Here is a 17,039-nt window from a genome sequence, read left to right as displayed (position 1 = left end):
CCAAACTTTGCATACCTGGGTTCTTCCCTGATCAAAATCTTCCAGTTCTCCTGAAGTCTGATCTCTGCAGCTGGATGTTTGCCATATGGAACAATGACATTGCAGGCAAAAAAAAAAAAAAAATACTGATGTAGCTTCATAAACGTGCATTTGTGTACAGTATACTGACCTTATCCAGTCAAGACCATAAATGCAATGCAGTTCAGTCCTAAGACTAATCTTTGGGTACATATTTCTTGCCACTGTACACAATCAATTGTGTAATGGCAAAAACCCCTTCATATGGATAGCTAAGTAGCAACGCAGTGTGTATGATGGGGAGTGCGTAGGACTCATTGAGGAGGCAGTTGATCAGGAAAAAAGGTGTACACAAAGGGCTTTGAAGATGTTAGCTAATGTTCAACTGTTTCATTTTTAATACAACTTGTCTGTTATGAAAAGGCCGAATACTGTGTCAAAATAAACCTTTCTTTATTTTGCTGCTATTGATTTCTTTTGTTTGTTTTTTCAGCAGAAACCTTGTACTGTCATTTGGGTAAATATTTACTAGGTGTTGATAACCAAGAGTTAAAGTGTAACCAGGTTGGGTTTGGTAGAATATGTTTAATTTGCTCAAAGCAGTCCAAAACTATCTGTGCTTGAAAGGTTTTATACATTAATCCCCTTTCTGCTTATTTACATAAGTAGATTCATAAAAATAGGGAGATGTGAGAGATAGGTAAAGGGGCCTAAAAAAAAAAAAGTAGACTATTGAGCTGTTAAATTCCACTCATGTTAAGTGTGAAGGTAATCCATATTGGAAGACAGTGTTACATCTCATCCAATTTTCTCAGTCAGCTGTTGCATACATCCTAGGCACGTGTGAAGTTGTGTGCTCAGAGCTGTAGCTAGCAAGCAAAACAAATTGTAGGATATTGCATAGAGCTGGAGGTCAGGAGGGAAGACTCTCGCCCCAGACATGTACAGAAGCTTATGTACAAACGTTCAAAAAGCCAGCAACACACCTCAAAACTCCAAAGCAGGTTGTTTCTCATCACCCATACTTGAGATGGAAAACCAAGGCAAACAAGACCATTTAGTTCTAAAGGCTTTTGTCTCCATCTGTTTTTCAATACAGACTCAAGCTCAGTTTACTATGGATAGTTTTGGTAACATTTTGGTATCAAACCTTATTTACTTGTTTTTGAGTTCAGCTTTCTCTGTGTTTTTTAATTTATTTCTTGTTTGGCCGAAGAAGGCAGTGAGAAGTTGTTTTAAATGAACACAGGATTATAATTTTCTTTCCTTGTTTAACTGAAGCATCTGTTTTCCCTCTTTCTTATGTCTGCTTTCCTTCCCTCTGCTTTCCTCCACTCTATCCCTATCTCCGTTCCCATTCCTGCTTTTTTAAAGTCCGGTGCCTCTCCATCCTGTTGTTTTCTGTCCTTTCCTAGCCAGTGAGAATCCTACGATAGCCCTCAGACTCCATCCTTCCAACAATTACTGGAGTTTTTCAAAGGGGAATCTGCTGCTCCTGTTCCAGAGGGTAATTCGGTCTAAATGGGGCATCAGCTTTGGGCTGAATTGCAGAGCCTGGTGTGGAAGTGGCAGCAAAAAGAGGGGGAGAAGCAGTAGTACAATGTCACCTAATGGTTGCAGGATAGAAGAGCAAGCAATTAAAATGGGCGAAGGAGGAAGAAGCACTATGGCCTAATAAATGACAAGGTCAGAGACCAGGGTTATATTTCTTTTGGGGCTAGTTACCTAGTGTGTGACTTTAAGGGCAAAGAGGTGAATTGTCCAGATTCACCTATGCCCAGGTTTTTATTTAAAGTGTAAGTTCATCTTCTGTCTGCAATGGATGGATTGAAAACAGTACACTTTTATGCAAGACTTATTTGGGAAATAAATACTGCAAGTCTGATGTGCCCAGTCATAAAGGATCATTAGAAATGAAGATTTTCTAACACACAAGGTATTGCACCCATTATGAGTTAACTGGCCTCATTTTGATAGATAACATGATTATATCACCAGACTGGCGATTGGTGGACGCTTAGGAATCCACGAACATGACCTGCTTAATTATATTCAATTCATACAAAAAAAACCCAGTCACAACTAATAATATATTTTCTTCATTTTAAAAAGAGGTAAATATATAAAAGCTGAAGAGTATTAGGGGGACAGTGCACTGAGTGGAAATATTTAGGCAGAAAAATATGAATGGAAATTGTTACTTTTGGGGGGTGAGTTTATTTGCTGGCCAATAAACAGTCAAGAAAGAACAAGTTTGGGGAAAAAGTGGTTCAGTGCTGACGTTATAGAACAAGTTAGAAATGAAAAAAAATAAAAAATGGCAACTGGGAAAAGAGAGAAATTAATCACAAGTTAGAAAGTGTAGAATATTGATAATGGAAGCTAACGACACTGGGGAAAAATTGATACTAATAAGGATAAAAGGCAAAAATGGGGGGAGGTTCTTCCTTTTATTTTATTATTTGCAGAATAGAAGAGATTTTAAACATGGTATAGATGGATTAATAAATTTAAATGGTAACATCAATAATGATGCAGAAAGGACAAAAGGTATTTAAAATGTCTGTTGTGTTTTTGGGAAGAATTGGAGATAAGTTGTTTGTATCGCATGAGAATCAATTGCCTTTTAGTGCATTAGTAAGCATGGAGGAGGTTAAATGTTTCCTAACAGTAAACAATTTTTAATCTTCTAAACGAGTTTGCAAAGGAGCTATCTAGCCTTTTATTAATGTTTAATCATGGAATACAGGGAAATTTCAAAAGAGTGCTAATGCACCAATATTCAGAAAGGGCAGCTGGGAATTACCATAGGCTGGCTAGAATGGCATCTATCCTAAATTCTGGCGAAGTTGATTCAACTGAATCAAAAAAAGAGTAGAAGTATAATAAATACCACTTTTTGTGGTTTTATGGAAAATGATTATTGTCAGACAAATCTAATTGCATTCTTTGATGATATAAAATTTTGCTTGAGGTGCACATTATTCTAAACAGCCTATAGTTCTCCCCACGACAGTACTTCCAAACTAATCAAGTCACCTGTCATTCTTTGTTAAGCTTAGCCCTGGCTACTTTGAGACAGGCTTTTGAACTAGATGGGCCCCGATCCGATGTGGTATAGGCAATTCCTATTTTCCTAGAAAGATAGCCTTGAATTGGAAGGAGTTTAGAGAATGGGGACCACAGTCATGAACCAGATGGAAAGATTGAAATGTAGGAAAGATATTAAGGAACTAAATCTATTTAGTATGGTTAAATGACCGGTGCAGGAGGAAAAAGGGATTAGGCTGTAAACACCAAGGAGTAGTAAAAAGGGTGTACAACCAGAAGAAATATCAATAAGTGGAAGAGAATATAAAGAAGCTACACCCTCAGAACAACACCTGTTAGGCTGTGGGACTGTTCCTTGAGAACAGTAATAGAAGCTATAAATGGTTATAATGCTGGAGAATATAATGCAGGAACAGCCTTTTGCAGGGACCTAATGATCTAGATCTCTAGTATCAATAGCTATTTGACTCTTTTTCTTTCTGAAGCAGTCTGAAATTTGCCACATCTGCTTTGTTTTTCCAGGTGGAAGCTGCAGTCAGTGCTGCCAGAGATGCCTTTCCATCCTGGTCATCTAAAAGCCCTTGGGAAAGATCTCAGATAATGAACAAGTTAGCAGATTTGATTGAGCAGGAGCTCGAGGCATTTGCACAAGCAGAATCAAAGGATCAGGGTAAAAATGGAGTTTTGCTAGTGGGTTGTCTGCCCCGCGATAGGGTCTGGGATAGGGAAATGGGGGTCTGGTTAAGACTGAGAAACAAATGCAAAGTTCCATTTTGATTCTAATGCTGGCTGCCTCTGCTGTCTGCCCCCAGCCACTGCTTTTCCTGCCACTTGTCCCCCTGTCATTGTTTTCTGTAAGAGCAGGGAATTTAAAAGGACCCTCCAATAACTAGATCCTAGATATGGAAATTATAAAACATTTATAATTTTTCATATCTAGAATCTAATACTTGGGGGGTCATCTTAAATTCAAAATCATCTTGGATTTGGGTCAATGCATTAAGTTGGCAGGGTAGGTATTGTCAAATGTTTTCTAGGCATTGCTGTAAAGGCAGGTTTTAAGGAGCGTTTTGAAGATGATAATGAGGTATCCTCACGTATTTAGAGAGCAAATCTCCCAAGACTGAGGGGCAACCTGGGTGAAAGCACTGAGGGTGTTTGTTTTTTTTGTTTTAAATTCTAATGTGGGGTTACAACCACAGACATGGACATGACTACTTTCAAAATTAGCAGCCAGTTTTGAAGATGTCAGCCTCCATGCTTCTGCTTCCCTTCCTGTAGATTGCAGGTAATAACACCGCACAGAGGCTTTGGGGCCAAGTGTATTCATCCACAAAACACTGTAAAGCCTTCAGTGAGAAGACACCAAGAAGAGTATAGCATTGCAAGTCTCATAGAAGTAATACAACTTTTTATTGGACTTGTAGTAGTTGCCAGGCATTGTGCATTTTATAATGAATATCATTTTTATTATTTGTGGTGAGTGACTTTCACATGATCCACCTTTTCATCAAAAAAGGGCTTTCATTAGTGATAAGAGCTGTATCTGCAGCTCCATTTTCATTTAGTAGCACCTCAGAGTTGTCTGGTGAGTCTGGAATACTTCTCATGCTCGGGGCATTTATAACCCTTTTGTTTTTCTTCTGTGCTAAGTTTATGCTAATGACATTGCAAAATGCTTGTTGCTTGTCTGTTTTAGGAAAAACCATTACATTTGCTAGAACAGTGGACATCCCTCGGGCAGTGTATAACTTACGGTTCTTTGCCTCATCTATTCTTCACCATACTTCAGAGTGCACACAGATGGACCAGATGGGGTGCATGCATTACACCATGAGAGTCCCTGGAGGAATTGGTAGGGTTTTCTAGAGGGAGAAGTGCTGAAAATCTTGACAGCCTGTCTGTCCAGGGAAGTAATATAAAGTTAAAGGGTAAAAGTAAAAGGCTAAATTCCTATTTCTGCCACTTAACCTTTTAACTTCAGGCAGCCTTTGTGAGGTAAAGTTTGGCCTCCAGGGTGAACTTGAGCAATTTCGCATTAAAAAAATACTAAGAGTATTTATCCCCAAATATTCTTTTTTCCTGGTAGATTCCATCCTCCAAATATGTTACGTATTCTCTGTGCGTGCACGCATGTATCTGTAAATAAGAATTGTGTGCATATGGTACATACTTTTTGGAAGGATGGGATTTTCTCTTGTGTTCAATATTGACCTGTCTGTTGCCAATGGGCAAAAGTCTTATTGATTTCAGTGGAAGCAGAGGTAGGGCACTATTGATCAGTTTTGAGTTTTTCCATGTGTGTGTGTACGCATGTGAGTACATGCATGCATGCATTGGGGAGGGGAGGAAATATATACAAAAATATAATTTAGTTACCTAAATGAGCCACAAGATGTCACTGTCACTTCAGAGGAATTAGTCTGTCTACAGCTTTTTTGTTTTGTTTAAGGCTCTGAGAATCATGATTTTTTTCCTCCTAATATTTGCTTTTTTAAACTACATTTGTTTTGGGTAATGTGGAGACCCTTGTAGTATTTTTTTTTCCCCCATGGGAAACTGAGAATCTGAATATTACTGACAAAAATGCTCACAGAAAGTAGCTTTTGAATTCGCACATAAGGTGGTGTTGTGTGGAGCTTCTTTTACACACATCCAGTCAAGCGGTGGGAATTTACATTCTTTTAATGACCAGTCACAGCTGGGATTTCAAGTATTGTGATGTATGCCTAGAGAGCAAATATTCATGAAGATAGTAAATTAATTAGTTTTAACAGCATGGAAATTTGAAGAAATCAGTCTGCTCACAGATGTGCTGCAAAGTAGGCTCAATTCATCATAGAAGTATTATGCATTATATATTCAGTGCTAACATTTGACTAGATAAAATCCAGAAAAAGCAATGGATGCACAGAGTCAGATAGCAGAGCTGTGCAAAGCTTCGCTCCCTGATTTGTTGGCTGAATCTCTGAATCCAAATCGAATCAGGAGACCCTTTCACCTCTCCAAATCAATTTGGAAAGATTCGATGATTTGGATATAAACACAGCTTTAAATGTTTTTTCTACATACCTCAAGGTGACAGGCAGCCCGTGAAGGCTAAGATGGTGGGCGGATAGAGCATCCCACGGGAGCACAGGGGAGCGTCCCCAGCACGCTTGGCAGCAGACCCGGAAGTGAACCAAAAGCAATTCCACTCCACTTCTGGGACCGCTGGGGAGTGCACAGGGGGGAGCCCCCTATACCCTCCCCCGACTCAGTGACTGGTGCCTCCTGGTCTGGGAGGGTACCCAGGGTCCCCCCGTGGCTGATTGCCAAAAGTACTTCCGGTCCACTTCCGGGTTCACTGCTGAGCATGTGGGGGGGCCCCCTGTGCTCCTGTGGGACGCTCCATCCGCCCCAGCATCACAGCATTTACAAGCTACGCCTGGTACCTTGAGTTTTGTAGAAAAAACATTTAAAGCTGTGTCTAAATCTGAATCCTCTGAATCAGCATCGAATCTTCAGATTTGGCTTCAGTCAAATTGAATCAGGACAGTGATCCGAATCAACGAATCGAATTACTGTCGCTGAGTCAGGTTGAATCTGAATCAAATATGGCCCGTTTTGTACACCCTTATCAGATAGGGGACAGCTCCTTTACATTTTTCAGTTAATTTATCATTGAATTTTAGATACCTGAACCCTACCATTGTACATATCTCTTTAATAATGAATTGATTATAGGAATACATTTTGTTTGCAAAAGCGAAGTAGGGTAGTTCTAGTAAATATAAGAAATCCTGTAGGGATCTTCTCAGGGGAGGCTGGATGGAATGGAGCACAATAAAAAACTGCCCCCTTCTACTCTCCCTTATCCAAATCTATAGCAAAGATCACTTGTCCAGTCCAGTTGGTCACATATGTTTGCACTGGAACCTCTGGGATCATTTATACCGGTCTTTGAGCAGATGTTTTCTCTTACAAATGGTCATTATTCAGGGTTCACTTTACAACTAAGAGTATGGCATAGGTGTAAATGTGGTAACATTTCCATACAGAAGCTCTAACTTCCATTTGAGCAGGGTTGCCAACTCAATTCTCTTCTCCTGCCCTGATTTTTGTCCTTATTTTTGTCTCTCTAGCTGGTTTAATTAGTCCTTGGAATTTACCACTTTACTTGCTGACATGGAAAATCGCCCCAGCCATTGCATGTGGAAACACTGTCATTGCCAAGCCAAGTGAGATGACATCTGTCACTGCTTGGATGATGTGCAAACTCTTGGATAAAGCAGGTATTGGGGAGTGGAGGGGGAGGCAGTGGGAGAGCCCTTATCATGAGGGCCTGTGCTGCCTGTTGCCTTTGCTGCAGAAATTGGGAGGTGGGTAGCAAATACATGAGGGGACTACAGGAAGGAAAGGCAGAAGGTCATGGTGAAGGCAGCTCTGAAAAAACTGAATTCTTCCTCAGCTCCTCCCTCCTCCACCAAAACTCCCAAATCCCATCTCAGTCTGCTGCTGTGATAACACCACCCATTTGGTCTGCTTTTTTCCTACTTCTGGATTGTGGTGTTTCTATCTCTGTGCTGGTTGACTGCCAGCAGGGGGAGCACTGAGAACAAAGGAAAGGGTCTCTGTGCTCTCACTTTTTGTCTCTGGCCCTATGGGCCCTTAGTATCTGGTAGCAGCTATTGCAGCAAAAGTACTGCTGTCGTCTTTGCCAGCCCCATCACAGTGTTGGGTTCAGCGATGCCAGCGCCATCACAGTGATGAAATTCGTTCAGCACAGATGAGACCTCTGATTAATTCAGTGCCCAAACTCCAACCCATGTCATCATGAAGACACAAGCTAACCTTAGTTAGCTTGTTAGCTAACTTGAGTTAAATAAAGTAAAATCCTACTGGAGTTTGTGGTTTTCACATGACTTAAGGTAAACCCTAGGCTCTCTCATAGTCTCTTGCTTGCTCTGCAAACTTGTGAAAGCTTATAAATTGCCTCGTCTTCACTAAGATTTTTAAGGTAAATTGACTTAAGAATACACCTTGTTTTCCCCTGGTGAAGATAAACAGTTTGCAGGCTCCACTGAACAGGGATAGTCTGCTATTTTTAAGAAACTTAGAACTTCTCCGGTCTTGGACAACTATGCATGGAAACAGCAAAAGGAACATTTTTGACATCTGGGTTGATTGGCTTAAACAACACATTTTCCCATAATCTTTCTTTGGAAATGGTTGAACTAGTTTTGCTGAAACTTAAAAAAAAAAAAAAAAAAAAAAAGGGAAAGTCATCCAGACGATGCTCACATGGAAAATTTTGGTTGGTTTGATTGATTGATTGATTAAAGTAAGGAAAAGTTGTAAACAACTGAAAATTGGGCCTTAAATGGAAGTGCCAGGTAACTTTACATGCAGTTCTCCCAGCTTCACATTTAATAATACAAAACCCTTAAAACCCCGAAATATCACTACTCTTAAGTCAAGGGCAAGGCATTGTGACTATAGAGCTATTAGCTGTTTCCTGACTTCCAGGAAGAGTGTAAAATTAACCCAAAGGAAAGGAAAGGACATGAGTGTTCTGTGCATTTGTTCCTATGAGGAATCCCTCCAGGGGTGGTAAACATCGTGTTTGGAACTGGCCCCAAGGCTGGGGAAGCGATTGTCTCCCATCCTGATGTGCCACTGATCTCCTTCACTGGGAGTACACTCACGGGCCAGCTCATCATGGAGAGGAGTGCCCCACGCTGCAAAAAACTCTCTCTGGAACTTGGAGGCAAGAATCCTGCTATCATCTTTGAGGATGCTGACCTGGACCAGTGCATCCCTACCACTGTGAGATCCAGCTTTGCAAATCAGGTATGGGAGAATACACAGTTGCAAGTAAAGCAGGTATACAGCAATGTGTGTGTATGTTTGGACATATCTGTGACACAATACAGAGAGAGCCCTGTAGAGATATCCAAGCTACAACTAGATGATTCAAAAACAATATAGTTGTGTCAGCACAGCACTCTGTCTTGCCTAATTAGTCCTGCTGAGAAGTGTCTGAATTCTTCCTGACGACTGCTTCTCCCTAGTGTCTTGCTTCTGAATTTTAAATATGTAAAGGTCTTTTTTTAAAACCCATGTCATTAACAGAATATAAAGAGACATATGAAGAAGCTGTTTCCAGTATCCTGCCATCAGAGAAGCCACTATTACCACTGGGCATTGCCTTTGCTCAAAGAGCTCAGTGTACTTTTACATGCATTAATTTGCACAACCATGCCTAGGAGAGAGATTCTCTATCTTTCTAGAAGAAAAGTTATTTATACAAATGGAAATGATGAAGGATTAAAGTGAATAGTCCAGAATCAAATTAATCTGTATCTAAGTGGAATTAGAATGATGGACTCCTAGTGCTCTTTCCTAAGTACTTTATGCTTCTGGTTTTTTCGTAAGATCATGAAAGACCACAAAATCTATTCTCAGGGGCTAAGTTGACAAACAAAAGGCCTGCCCAAGAAATCAAGCTGGTGATCATTTAAACCTGGAAAGATACTTTTCTGTGACAAAACACAACAATTGCATTTGTGAGGGCTTCTCAGTGCCTTCCTGCTTTGGTCACTTTTATCCTTTCTCCCCAATAATCAGTTTAGGATCTTTACCTTTGTGTGTAAATTTAGTCTTTACCTTTTACTTTCCTAGCGAGATGCCTGGTGTATTCCTATCCAATCAGAAATAAAAAGTAAAACAAAAAAAATCAATGCCATATTTCCTTTCATTGTTTTTGATAGGGTGAAATCTGCCTTTGCACCAGCAGGATCTTTGTTCAGAGAGGCATTTATCATGAGTTTTTGAAGAGGTTTGTTGAAGAAACCAAAAAATGGAAGGTTGGGAGCCCCTCTGATCCCACAGCCAACATGGGGGCCCTGATAAGCAAAGAACACTTAGAAAAGGTAACTGTCAAGGCAATCTTCCTTGAACTGTAATTGCGTTTTAGAAATCTACTAAGGATAATAGGAAATGATTGGGGCAAAAAGACCACATCATCTTTTATGCCACCATCACATTCAGCTTTTGTTGCCAGTTCCCCACAAATGATCATTAAGAAGATTTGTAATTAAAAAAAATCTGTTTTTGTTTTTTTTTTAAGGATTCTGCTGCTTCTAGTTGAGGTTACATTATTGTTCTAGGCAGAATAAACTCTGTGGACAAGTTGTTCTAAACAAATGAATTGCTCGATCATTGTGAAACTGTTTAAAGCAAAAATCAGTCCATAAGTGGTATGTCCTGCAGTCAGGCAGCATTTCAATAAAATTTTAACAATAATGTCCCTTTTTATAGTGTAAGCGTAAAGCATAGTTATACAGTATGTTGGCTTAGTTGTAGTGGTGCATACATGTAACCCACAGGTTTCTGGAATTCCACTTCAGGGAAGAGTGGTTTAAAGTCTACCATCTGGTGATTTATGGAAGATGGTATCGGTCAGTTTTGAGGAGTCAGGTGTCCATCTCGGAAAACCTGCTCACACAATTGGCAGTAGCTAGTAACATGTCAGCGATTTGAATATTTAGAAGAGAAGGCTCAATGAGGTGGAAAGACTGGTGGTCCCTCAGGGTCCTAGAAGTGGTTCCTCCAGGTCCATGTTGAGCCACATTGGTGTAGAGCCTCATGCCATCACTGCTTTTACTGAACCTGTTTTGGGGCTTCAGAAAACTGACAGATCTCCCTGACTCCTTGTAGGAGTCCAAATTCACCTAGATAATTTAAACCTAAGGAGGGGAAAAACCTCTCAGTGATTCATTTGTGGAATAAATAAAAAGTGAGAGAAAGCACCTAGTGTTTTCAGAACAGCAGAATGTGATTAATACCATGTTCCAGTAATGTACAAATGTAGGCCATTTCAGCAGCAGCCAAAGAAATAGCTTTATGTATTTACTGGCAGATTTTTCCACAAAGCTTATCACTGTAGCATCTGTAGCACTGTAGCATGCTATGAAAGCATGCAGTGCCTCTGGTACTTGCCTGGGAGGTACTTTCCATGTTACATTTGGGATGAATTACCCAGAGTCATAGAGGGAGTCCATGATACCAAAGGAGGTAAGGATCCAGGTCCCTTGTGCTTTCACCATGTGACAAACGTTCTTATTTTTTAAAATATTTAGAGGAAAGGACAAATTATTTTTTAGCTAGTAAGTTAAAGAATATTTAAAGAAAGGGATCAGTTGGTGGCAAATTCCTTGTCTGTTGTACAAGCATGGGGTGGCAAAAGTTAGGGTAACCCTGACATTTTGTCAGGGCAGAAAAAATGCCAGCGTGAATTACTGGAAAATCTTTAACTTAATTCTATACAGAAAACATAAAACTTCAGTATTTTTGGTCTTTTTTCTCTTAACATTTTGCCCTACAAGGTGAAGAAGTATGTGAAGAAGGCAGAGGCTGAAGGAGCTAGAATTCTGTGTGGAGAGGGGATCGAGTCCTTGCAGCTTCCAACCAGAAATCAGAATGGCTATTTCATGCTGCCTACAGTCATAACTGAAGTGAAGGATGAATCCTGCTGTATGCAGCAAGAGATCTTTGGTCCTGTGACATGTGTGGTAGTGTTTGATACAGAAGAAGAAGTGATTAAGAGAGCCAATGGTATCAAGTATGGCCTGGCAGCCACTATATGGTCAAGTAATGTAGGGTGTGTTCATCGTGTGGCTAAAAGACTGCAATCTGGTTTGGTGTGGACTAATTGCTGGCTTATCAGAGATCTGAACTTGCCATTTGGTGGCATGAAATTCTCTGGGATAGGCAGGGAAGGAGCAAAGGACTCCTATGAGTTTTTCACAGAGGTCAAAACCATTACAATAAAACATTAAATTTGCCAATGCAAGTATTTTATGGCCAGTGAAATTATTTTGATTTAACCTTAGCTACACATCTCTCCGGGACATAGCACTTTTTAAAAATCTATTTTTTTGGAAAGCTAAAGGTGCTCATCATAATTAACAGCAGATTATATAGCCCACCATATTAGACAAGAAGACAGGTATGGACTCTGTATGATCCTCAGGCCAAAAACATGATTACTTAGGGATCAGGGAAATCTTGAGGCTTTTGCCATCTTCTCTTCAAAAACCTTTCCCCCAAAAGGCAGATTGCAGACAAGTTAATAAATAATGAGGATTGTTGTCAGTGAATTACTTTGAATGGCAAATACACAAGTGAATTATGTAGTTATACTTTAATGGTAATACTTTAAAGTGTATTTCTATATAAGTGAGTATGTCTCGTGCTATATATTCACATATATATTTCACTGTTGTCATCAAACTAGCACTGAGGCAAGTTCATGCTAAAATGCCCACAGCAGTACCTTTCACCTGTTCCTTTTTTGGTAAATTGTAAACTCATGATATTCATGCAATGCACAAGAATAGCAAACATTTTTTATCATAACCTATTTTGAAATATATAGCAGTATCATCATTTTATTAAAACCAAAGTGAACATTTCTCACCAGGGCTTATCATTTGCAGGGTTCCTAGGATGGTATTTTTTTATATTCCTGCACAGCAATTGTCTGGCAGAAAATATATGCCAGCCTACTCATGGATACAGGCTGAATGTGACTCCTTGTAGAAAGACTAGGCTACTTGTTGCAACAAATTAAAAATATTCATATTACCCTTTATTTCTTTTGGAGGGATTCTGTGGGAGTGGTGCATTTGGCAAAGGTTTTCACAGTCAATTAAAACAGGATTGGAATTGCAGGCAATTTTGCTGCCACTTGCCATCAAACACCAATGACATTTTCAGAGCAGCTTTTTGTGAGGTGTGTTTTCAGGGTTTGAGCTGTTTCATGACGGGATTGTAACTGCATGGTTCCAGGACTGGCTTCACCTGTACCATGCATTCATAAGTAGCTGAAGCCATTCTGACTAATTTTCTCAGGTCTTTTCTGGAAGGAGACATGTCACCCAGACACAGAAAAGTGATTGCCATGGATCAAAGTTGTCAGGGTGGGGAATAGAAAATTATCCTTCCTGTGCCTTGCAACAAAGAAAATGCAGGGAAGATGTCAAGGTGGTCTGGAGGAATATTTTTTGCTGATCTACAGGGTGGAGGGGTACTGCATGTGACAGAAGACCAAGAGGCACATGGAAACAATCGCTCAGGTTTGTTTGGAGCAGCATCTGGACTTTGAATGCTAATCGAAACTTTTACATTGTGAGGTCCCCACTGATTCATTTTATCCATTCCTCCCTCCCCACCCATATTAAGACTACTTACTTTGTAGTCTTTTAAATATATGCTTTCCAGAGCAATATTTTCATTGCATATACCCATACATAGTTTGGTTATATTAATGATGGGATTTGTATGTTTTTTATACAGTTCAGAGAGCCCAAAGGTAACTTGAAATTGTCCTAGCTGGAGCAGACCCCTTATCTTTGACAAGCCGCCTGTTGGGGTGGGAGGGGCTGATGGCATAGATACCTAGTCCATGATACTTTAACATTGCTCCAATAGTGTTGGAGGGCGGCCCAAGGATATGAACTTTCACTGTTAGGTTGAAAAAAATCTTCCATTCAAGGAGCTGATTATGCTTGTGTGTTTGCTAGACTTGGGTGAAAAATAGGTTTTCTGCTTTGTGGGAAACTGTTTTTTTGAAATTTCCCATGAACAGAAGTTCCCCTGTTCCTTACAGCTGCTCAATGAAACTGATATTCTTGTCCACTACATTTTACAATGCAGACAAACTGAGAGGCACAGACCCTGGCAGTCAAACCCCAGGTAAGCCAGATAGCCCAAGACTTTGAGTTTCTGCACTTCAAAGAAAGAGCCTGGCATGGCTTTGGCATGGCTGGCTGGCCCTGAACCATGGACACATCTGCTGTGCTACCAGCTGACAACCCCAGGGCCAGGGAACCCTGCCTTTGGGCAGTTTATCTAATGGGTCTGCCCTGGTGCCCTACCTGGACTCCTTGTCTGCCTGGAGTCCAGGCAGGATTTCATTAGAACTTTGCCTTTGATTCAGCAAAGCCAAATGAACCCGAGATGTTTTAAATTGGAATTTTTTATGAATTTTTTTGTCAGAAAATTTCTGACCAATGCTCCCTGTGACTACAATTGGTGGGGGGGACAACAGTGTATGTGCTTCATTCATTCTTCCTTCCTATTAAGTTGTTACCAGAAAAAGTAATTATTACATGAGTATGATGGACTCTCCTGAATCAATTATAAATGTCCTTTGAAGAACGAGACCAGAGCTGTAGGATGACTAATAGTAATCAATCTATAGAGGAAGGCATGTTGTACAGGGGGCAAATTCTAAATGTCTCCTTCTATGACCAGTACTGCTCTGCCCCTCTCTGGGTTCAGCTTCAGTGAGCTGCTTTTTATGTAAGCATTGGTTTTGTCCTGGCACTAAGCAAGATGCGGCCTGATACTTTACATAAAGTAGATGTCAGCCTGCGTGTAGTATGTATAAGTGCACTATGCACTTCATGCTGCAGTGTCCCTCAACAATTTCAGTGCAACGGTGAATAATATGGAGAATAGGCCTGAGTCTTGGGTGAGCACTACATAGATGCTACGATAGTTGTCAGTAAGTGGCCCTATAGGCTTCAACTTGGGTCTTTTTTATCCTTTCCCTACAGCTTCTTGAAGACAGAACTAGAGTATTGTGTGATAGAAAGGATCAAAAAATAAAAACTAAGGACATTCAGCAGGATGAAGTTGTTTGATACTTCCCTTGTGTATTGGTAGGAGGAGATCCTATAACCAAAATAAATGCTGTGTATGTATTCCACCATCTCTGATTTTCATCCTTCTGATCTTTTTGAATAGCAGATCATCTGAATAATACACAATGATGTGATGAGGGATAGGTCTTGGAAGAACACTGGTGCTAAAGCATCTCGAGCAATAGTTATGTTATGGTTTTAGTGTCCAATTTATTCTTCTATTTCTTGCCCTCCTATATTTGTAAACAGATGTCACCTTTGTGCCCCCATAAAAATGTTTATGGCAGCAAAAAGGCCAAGCAAACAGACATCCATACCCCTTATTGCACCACAGATGCCCAAAGTCTGTGGCTGCAACAGAGATGGTATGAATTTGTGCTGCTGTTTTGCAGCATGTGTCTATTTGCTTTAAGGCGTGGAGCTGCTCACATTCTCCAGCCACCCCAGGTAGGCATTTCCAGCCTATGCAGGATTGAGCCCCATAACCCCTGGGAGTGTCTGCCCAGATTCCCCCTTAGGGATTCACCAGGTGCACATCTCTACATATTTTGGAACAACTTTGCACATCCTGGAACAGCTGATCCACTTCGTTTGCCAACATTTGTTTATGCCCTTAGATAAATATTTCCTATATACATGTTTTGGAATGTGCAGGTTTCAGATGCTGCTGTGATAGGATCTGGTGGAAGTTTCTTCTTATCTGGTGATGAGACGAATGCTTATTTCTTCATGAAGAATGATTTCTTATGTCTCTAATGTTCATATCCAGCCTCAGGTCCCTGTCTGGGCAGTATGGATCTCATTTGTGTGGGTCTGTAAATGAGCTGTAAAATGGAGAATTCAGACCGCAGGTTTTGGTCTGTGGTGACAACTGCAGTCTGCCTGGGTAAAGAAGTTTCTCAAGAAGTAAATTTTATTAAATTGATTCCTGCGTCAAGCAACATCCCCCTTGAGTCCTCTATCTCTTGGCAGAATTTGGTGTTTAGAATTAAACTGAATGCTTGGATATATGAGTAATCTTGTCTTTGAACTCTGGGATTAAGTGGATATACTCAATGGATTTTCCTTTGAGTGAGCTTTTCCTTTGTTTGAGCCTGAAGTAAACAGAATACTTTAGTATTTAGATTTTCTTCCCTGTATTTTACTCTGTGTTGTGAATAGAACATCAAGGGCAGAGTGGACTTAATTCCAGGCCTGAGATGTCAGACAGCCAGGTTTCTATGAAATTGTCTAAGATGGGCATCTTGACACATTTGTTGACTGACCTGATGATAATTGAATTCATGTGACCATTTCAAGGATTGCATTACTTTTTATGTAAGCCTTGAAGAATTAATGCTTCAGATGGAACAAATTTTTAACACCTGAAAGATTATCTGGCTAATGCAAAGTTGTTACGGTATGTGGGAAGGTATGCATTTGTCATGACAATTCTCACCTTGCTTACTAATCGGGTTTTTGTCTTTCATTTGGGCTTTTCTTAATGTTTTTTCAAATTTGTATTCAATTGAATCTATTAGTAATGCTTGAAAACAGATTTGCTCAGGGAGATTATGCGGCTGCTGTACAAAGAAGTGGAAGGTAAGAAGGGGAACTGATTGAACAGTGCATATACTGAGTTCAGTTACATCCTTGCTCCTACATACTTTTCACCTTTGACAAATAACAGTTATTTTGCTTAGCTTCTATTTCTTTTTCTGATGAAAGCAGAATTCAAACCCTTCTCCCTTAATAATTACTTGAGTAATCAGAAATACACAATACAATGGCAGGGTATTGCAAGAAAACTGAGGTTGTTTGTGGAACCTTAACTATGAGTGTATAAGCTCTCAACAATGAATGTGTAGGCTCTCAAATTCATCAGTAGGTAGAGCTAATGTACTCTGTCTGAATTTCTACTTCCAGCACAGAAGTAATGTGAAAGATAAAGTTTTAAGGCTAAAATGACATTGTACTGGTCTCAAGGGTTTAAGAATGAATCTTTACTAGATATGAAAGATTTTTTTTGAAAACTTACAAAGGCCCATAACACAGAGAATTGAAATGTTCACAGTACTTGCCTTTAAGTATATAATTATTGCTTCACAGGTAATTAATTTGTTAGCTAAATGGATAAACCAAAAAAACAACAAACCAAAACTGCTTGGTTTGAACAGTGGTGACAAAGCCCAAAACTAACTGTCCCATCATTGTGCCATGTCTGGAAATGTAATATCTTTAAATCTCTAATAAGATGTACCTCTGAATAATAAACAGTCTGTAATAAGATTTACCTCA

General features: G+C 39.9%; 1 protein-coding gene and 1 long non-coding RNA gene across 4 annotated transcripts in view; one reads left to right on the top strand and one right to left on the bottom strand.

The window, feature by feature from the left end:
* Positions 1 to 105, bottom strand: part of LOC132243503 (uncharacterized) — a 13,345-nt gene extending 13,240 nt beyond the window's left edge. The window contains exon 1 of one of the 2 annotated variants that reach the window (XR_009455073.1): positions 16 to 105. This is a non-coding gene — a long non-coding RNA (uncharacterized LOC132243503). The remainder of the gene's footprint in view (positions 1 to 15) is intronic. The other variant, XR_009455084.1, reaches the window with a different exon arrangement.
* The window catches only part of ALDH8A1 (aldehyde dehydrogenase 8 family member A1), a 19,996-nt gene extending 2,957 nt beyond the window's left edge, over positions 1 to 17,039 (top strand). The window contains exons 1-7 of one of the 2 annotated variants that reach the window (XM_019479497.1): positions 1,633 to 1,704; positions 3,592 to 3,739; positions 4,769 to 4,924; positions 7,194 to 7,343; positions 8,645 to 8,901; positions 9,822 to 9,983; positions 11,439 to 17,039. In XM_019479497.1, coding sequence (XP_019335042.1) covers positions 3,670 to 3,739; positions 4,769 to 4,924; positions 7,194 to 7,343; positions 8,645 to 8,901; positions 9,822 to 9,983; positions 11,439 to 11,891 — 1,248 coding nt within the window. In that variant the 5' untranslated portion in view covers positions 1,633 to 1,704; positions 3,592 to 3,669 and the 3' untranslated portion in view covers positions 11,892 to 17,039. Of the gene's footprint in view, positions 1 to 1,632; positions 1,705 to 3,591; positions 3,740 to 4,768; positions 4,925 to 7,193; positions 7,344 to 8,644; positions 8,902 to 9,821; positions 9,984 to 11,438 lie in introns of those variants that run through there. The other variant, XM_006264433.4, reaches the window with a different exon arrangement.

This window comes from Alligator mississippiensis, chromosome 1 (genome assembly GCF_030867095.1).
Source record: "Alligator mississippiensis isolate rAllMis1 chromosome 1, rAllMis1, whole genome shotgun sequence".
NCBI classification, from domain to species: Eukaryota; Metazoa; Chordata; order Crocodylia; family Alligatoridae; genus Alligator; species Alligator mississippiensis.
Note: the sequence above shows the minus strand (reverse complement) of the source record. Positions and strands in the feature narration are given on the sequence as shown.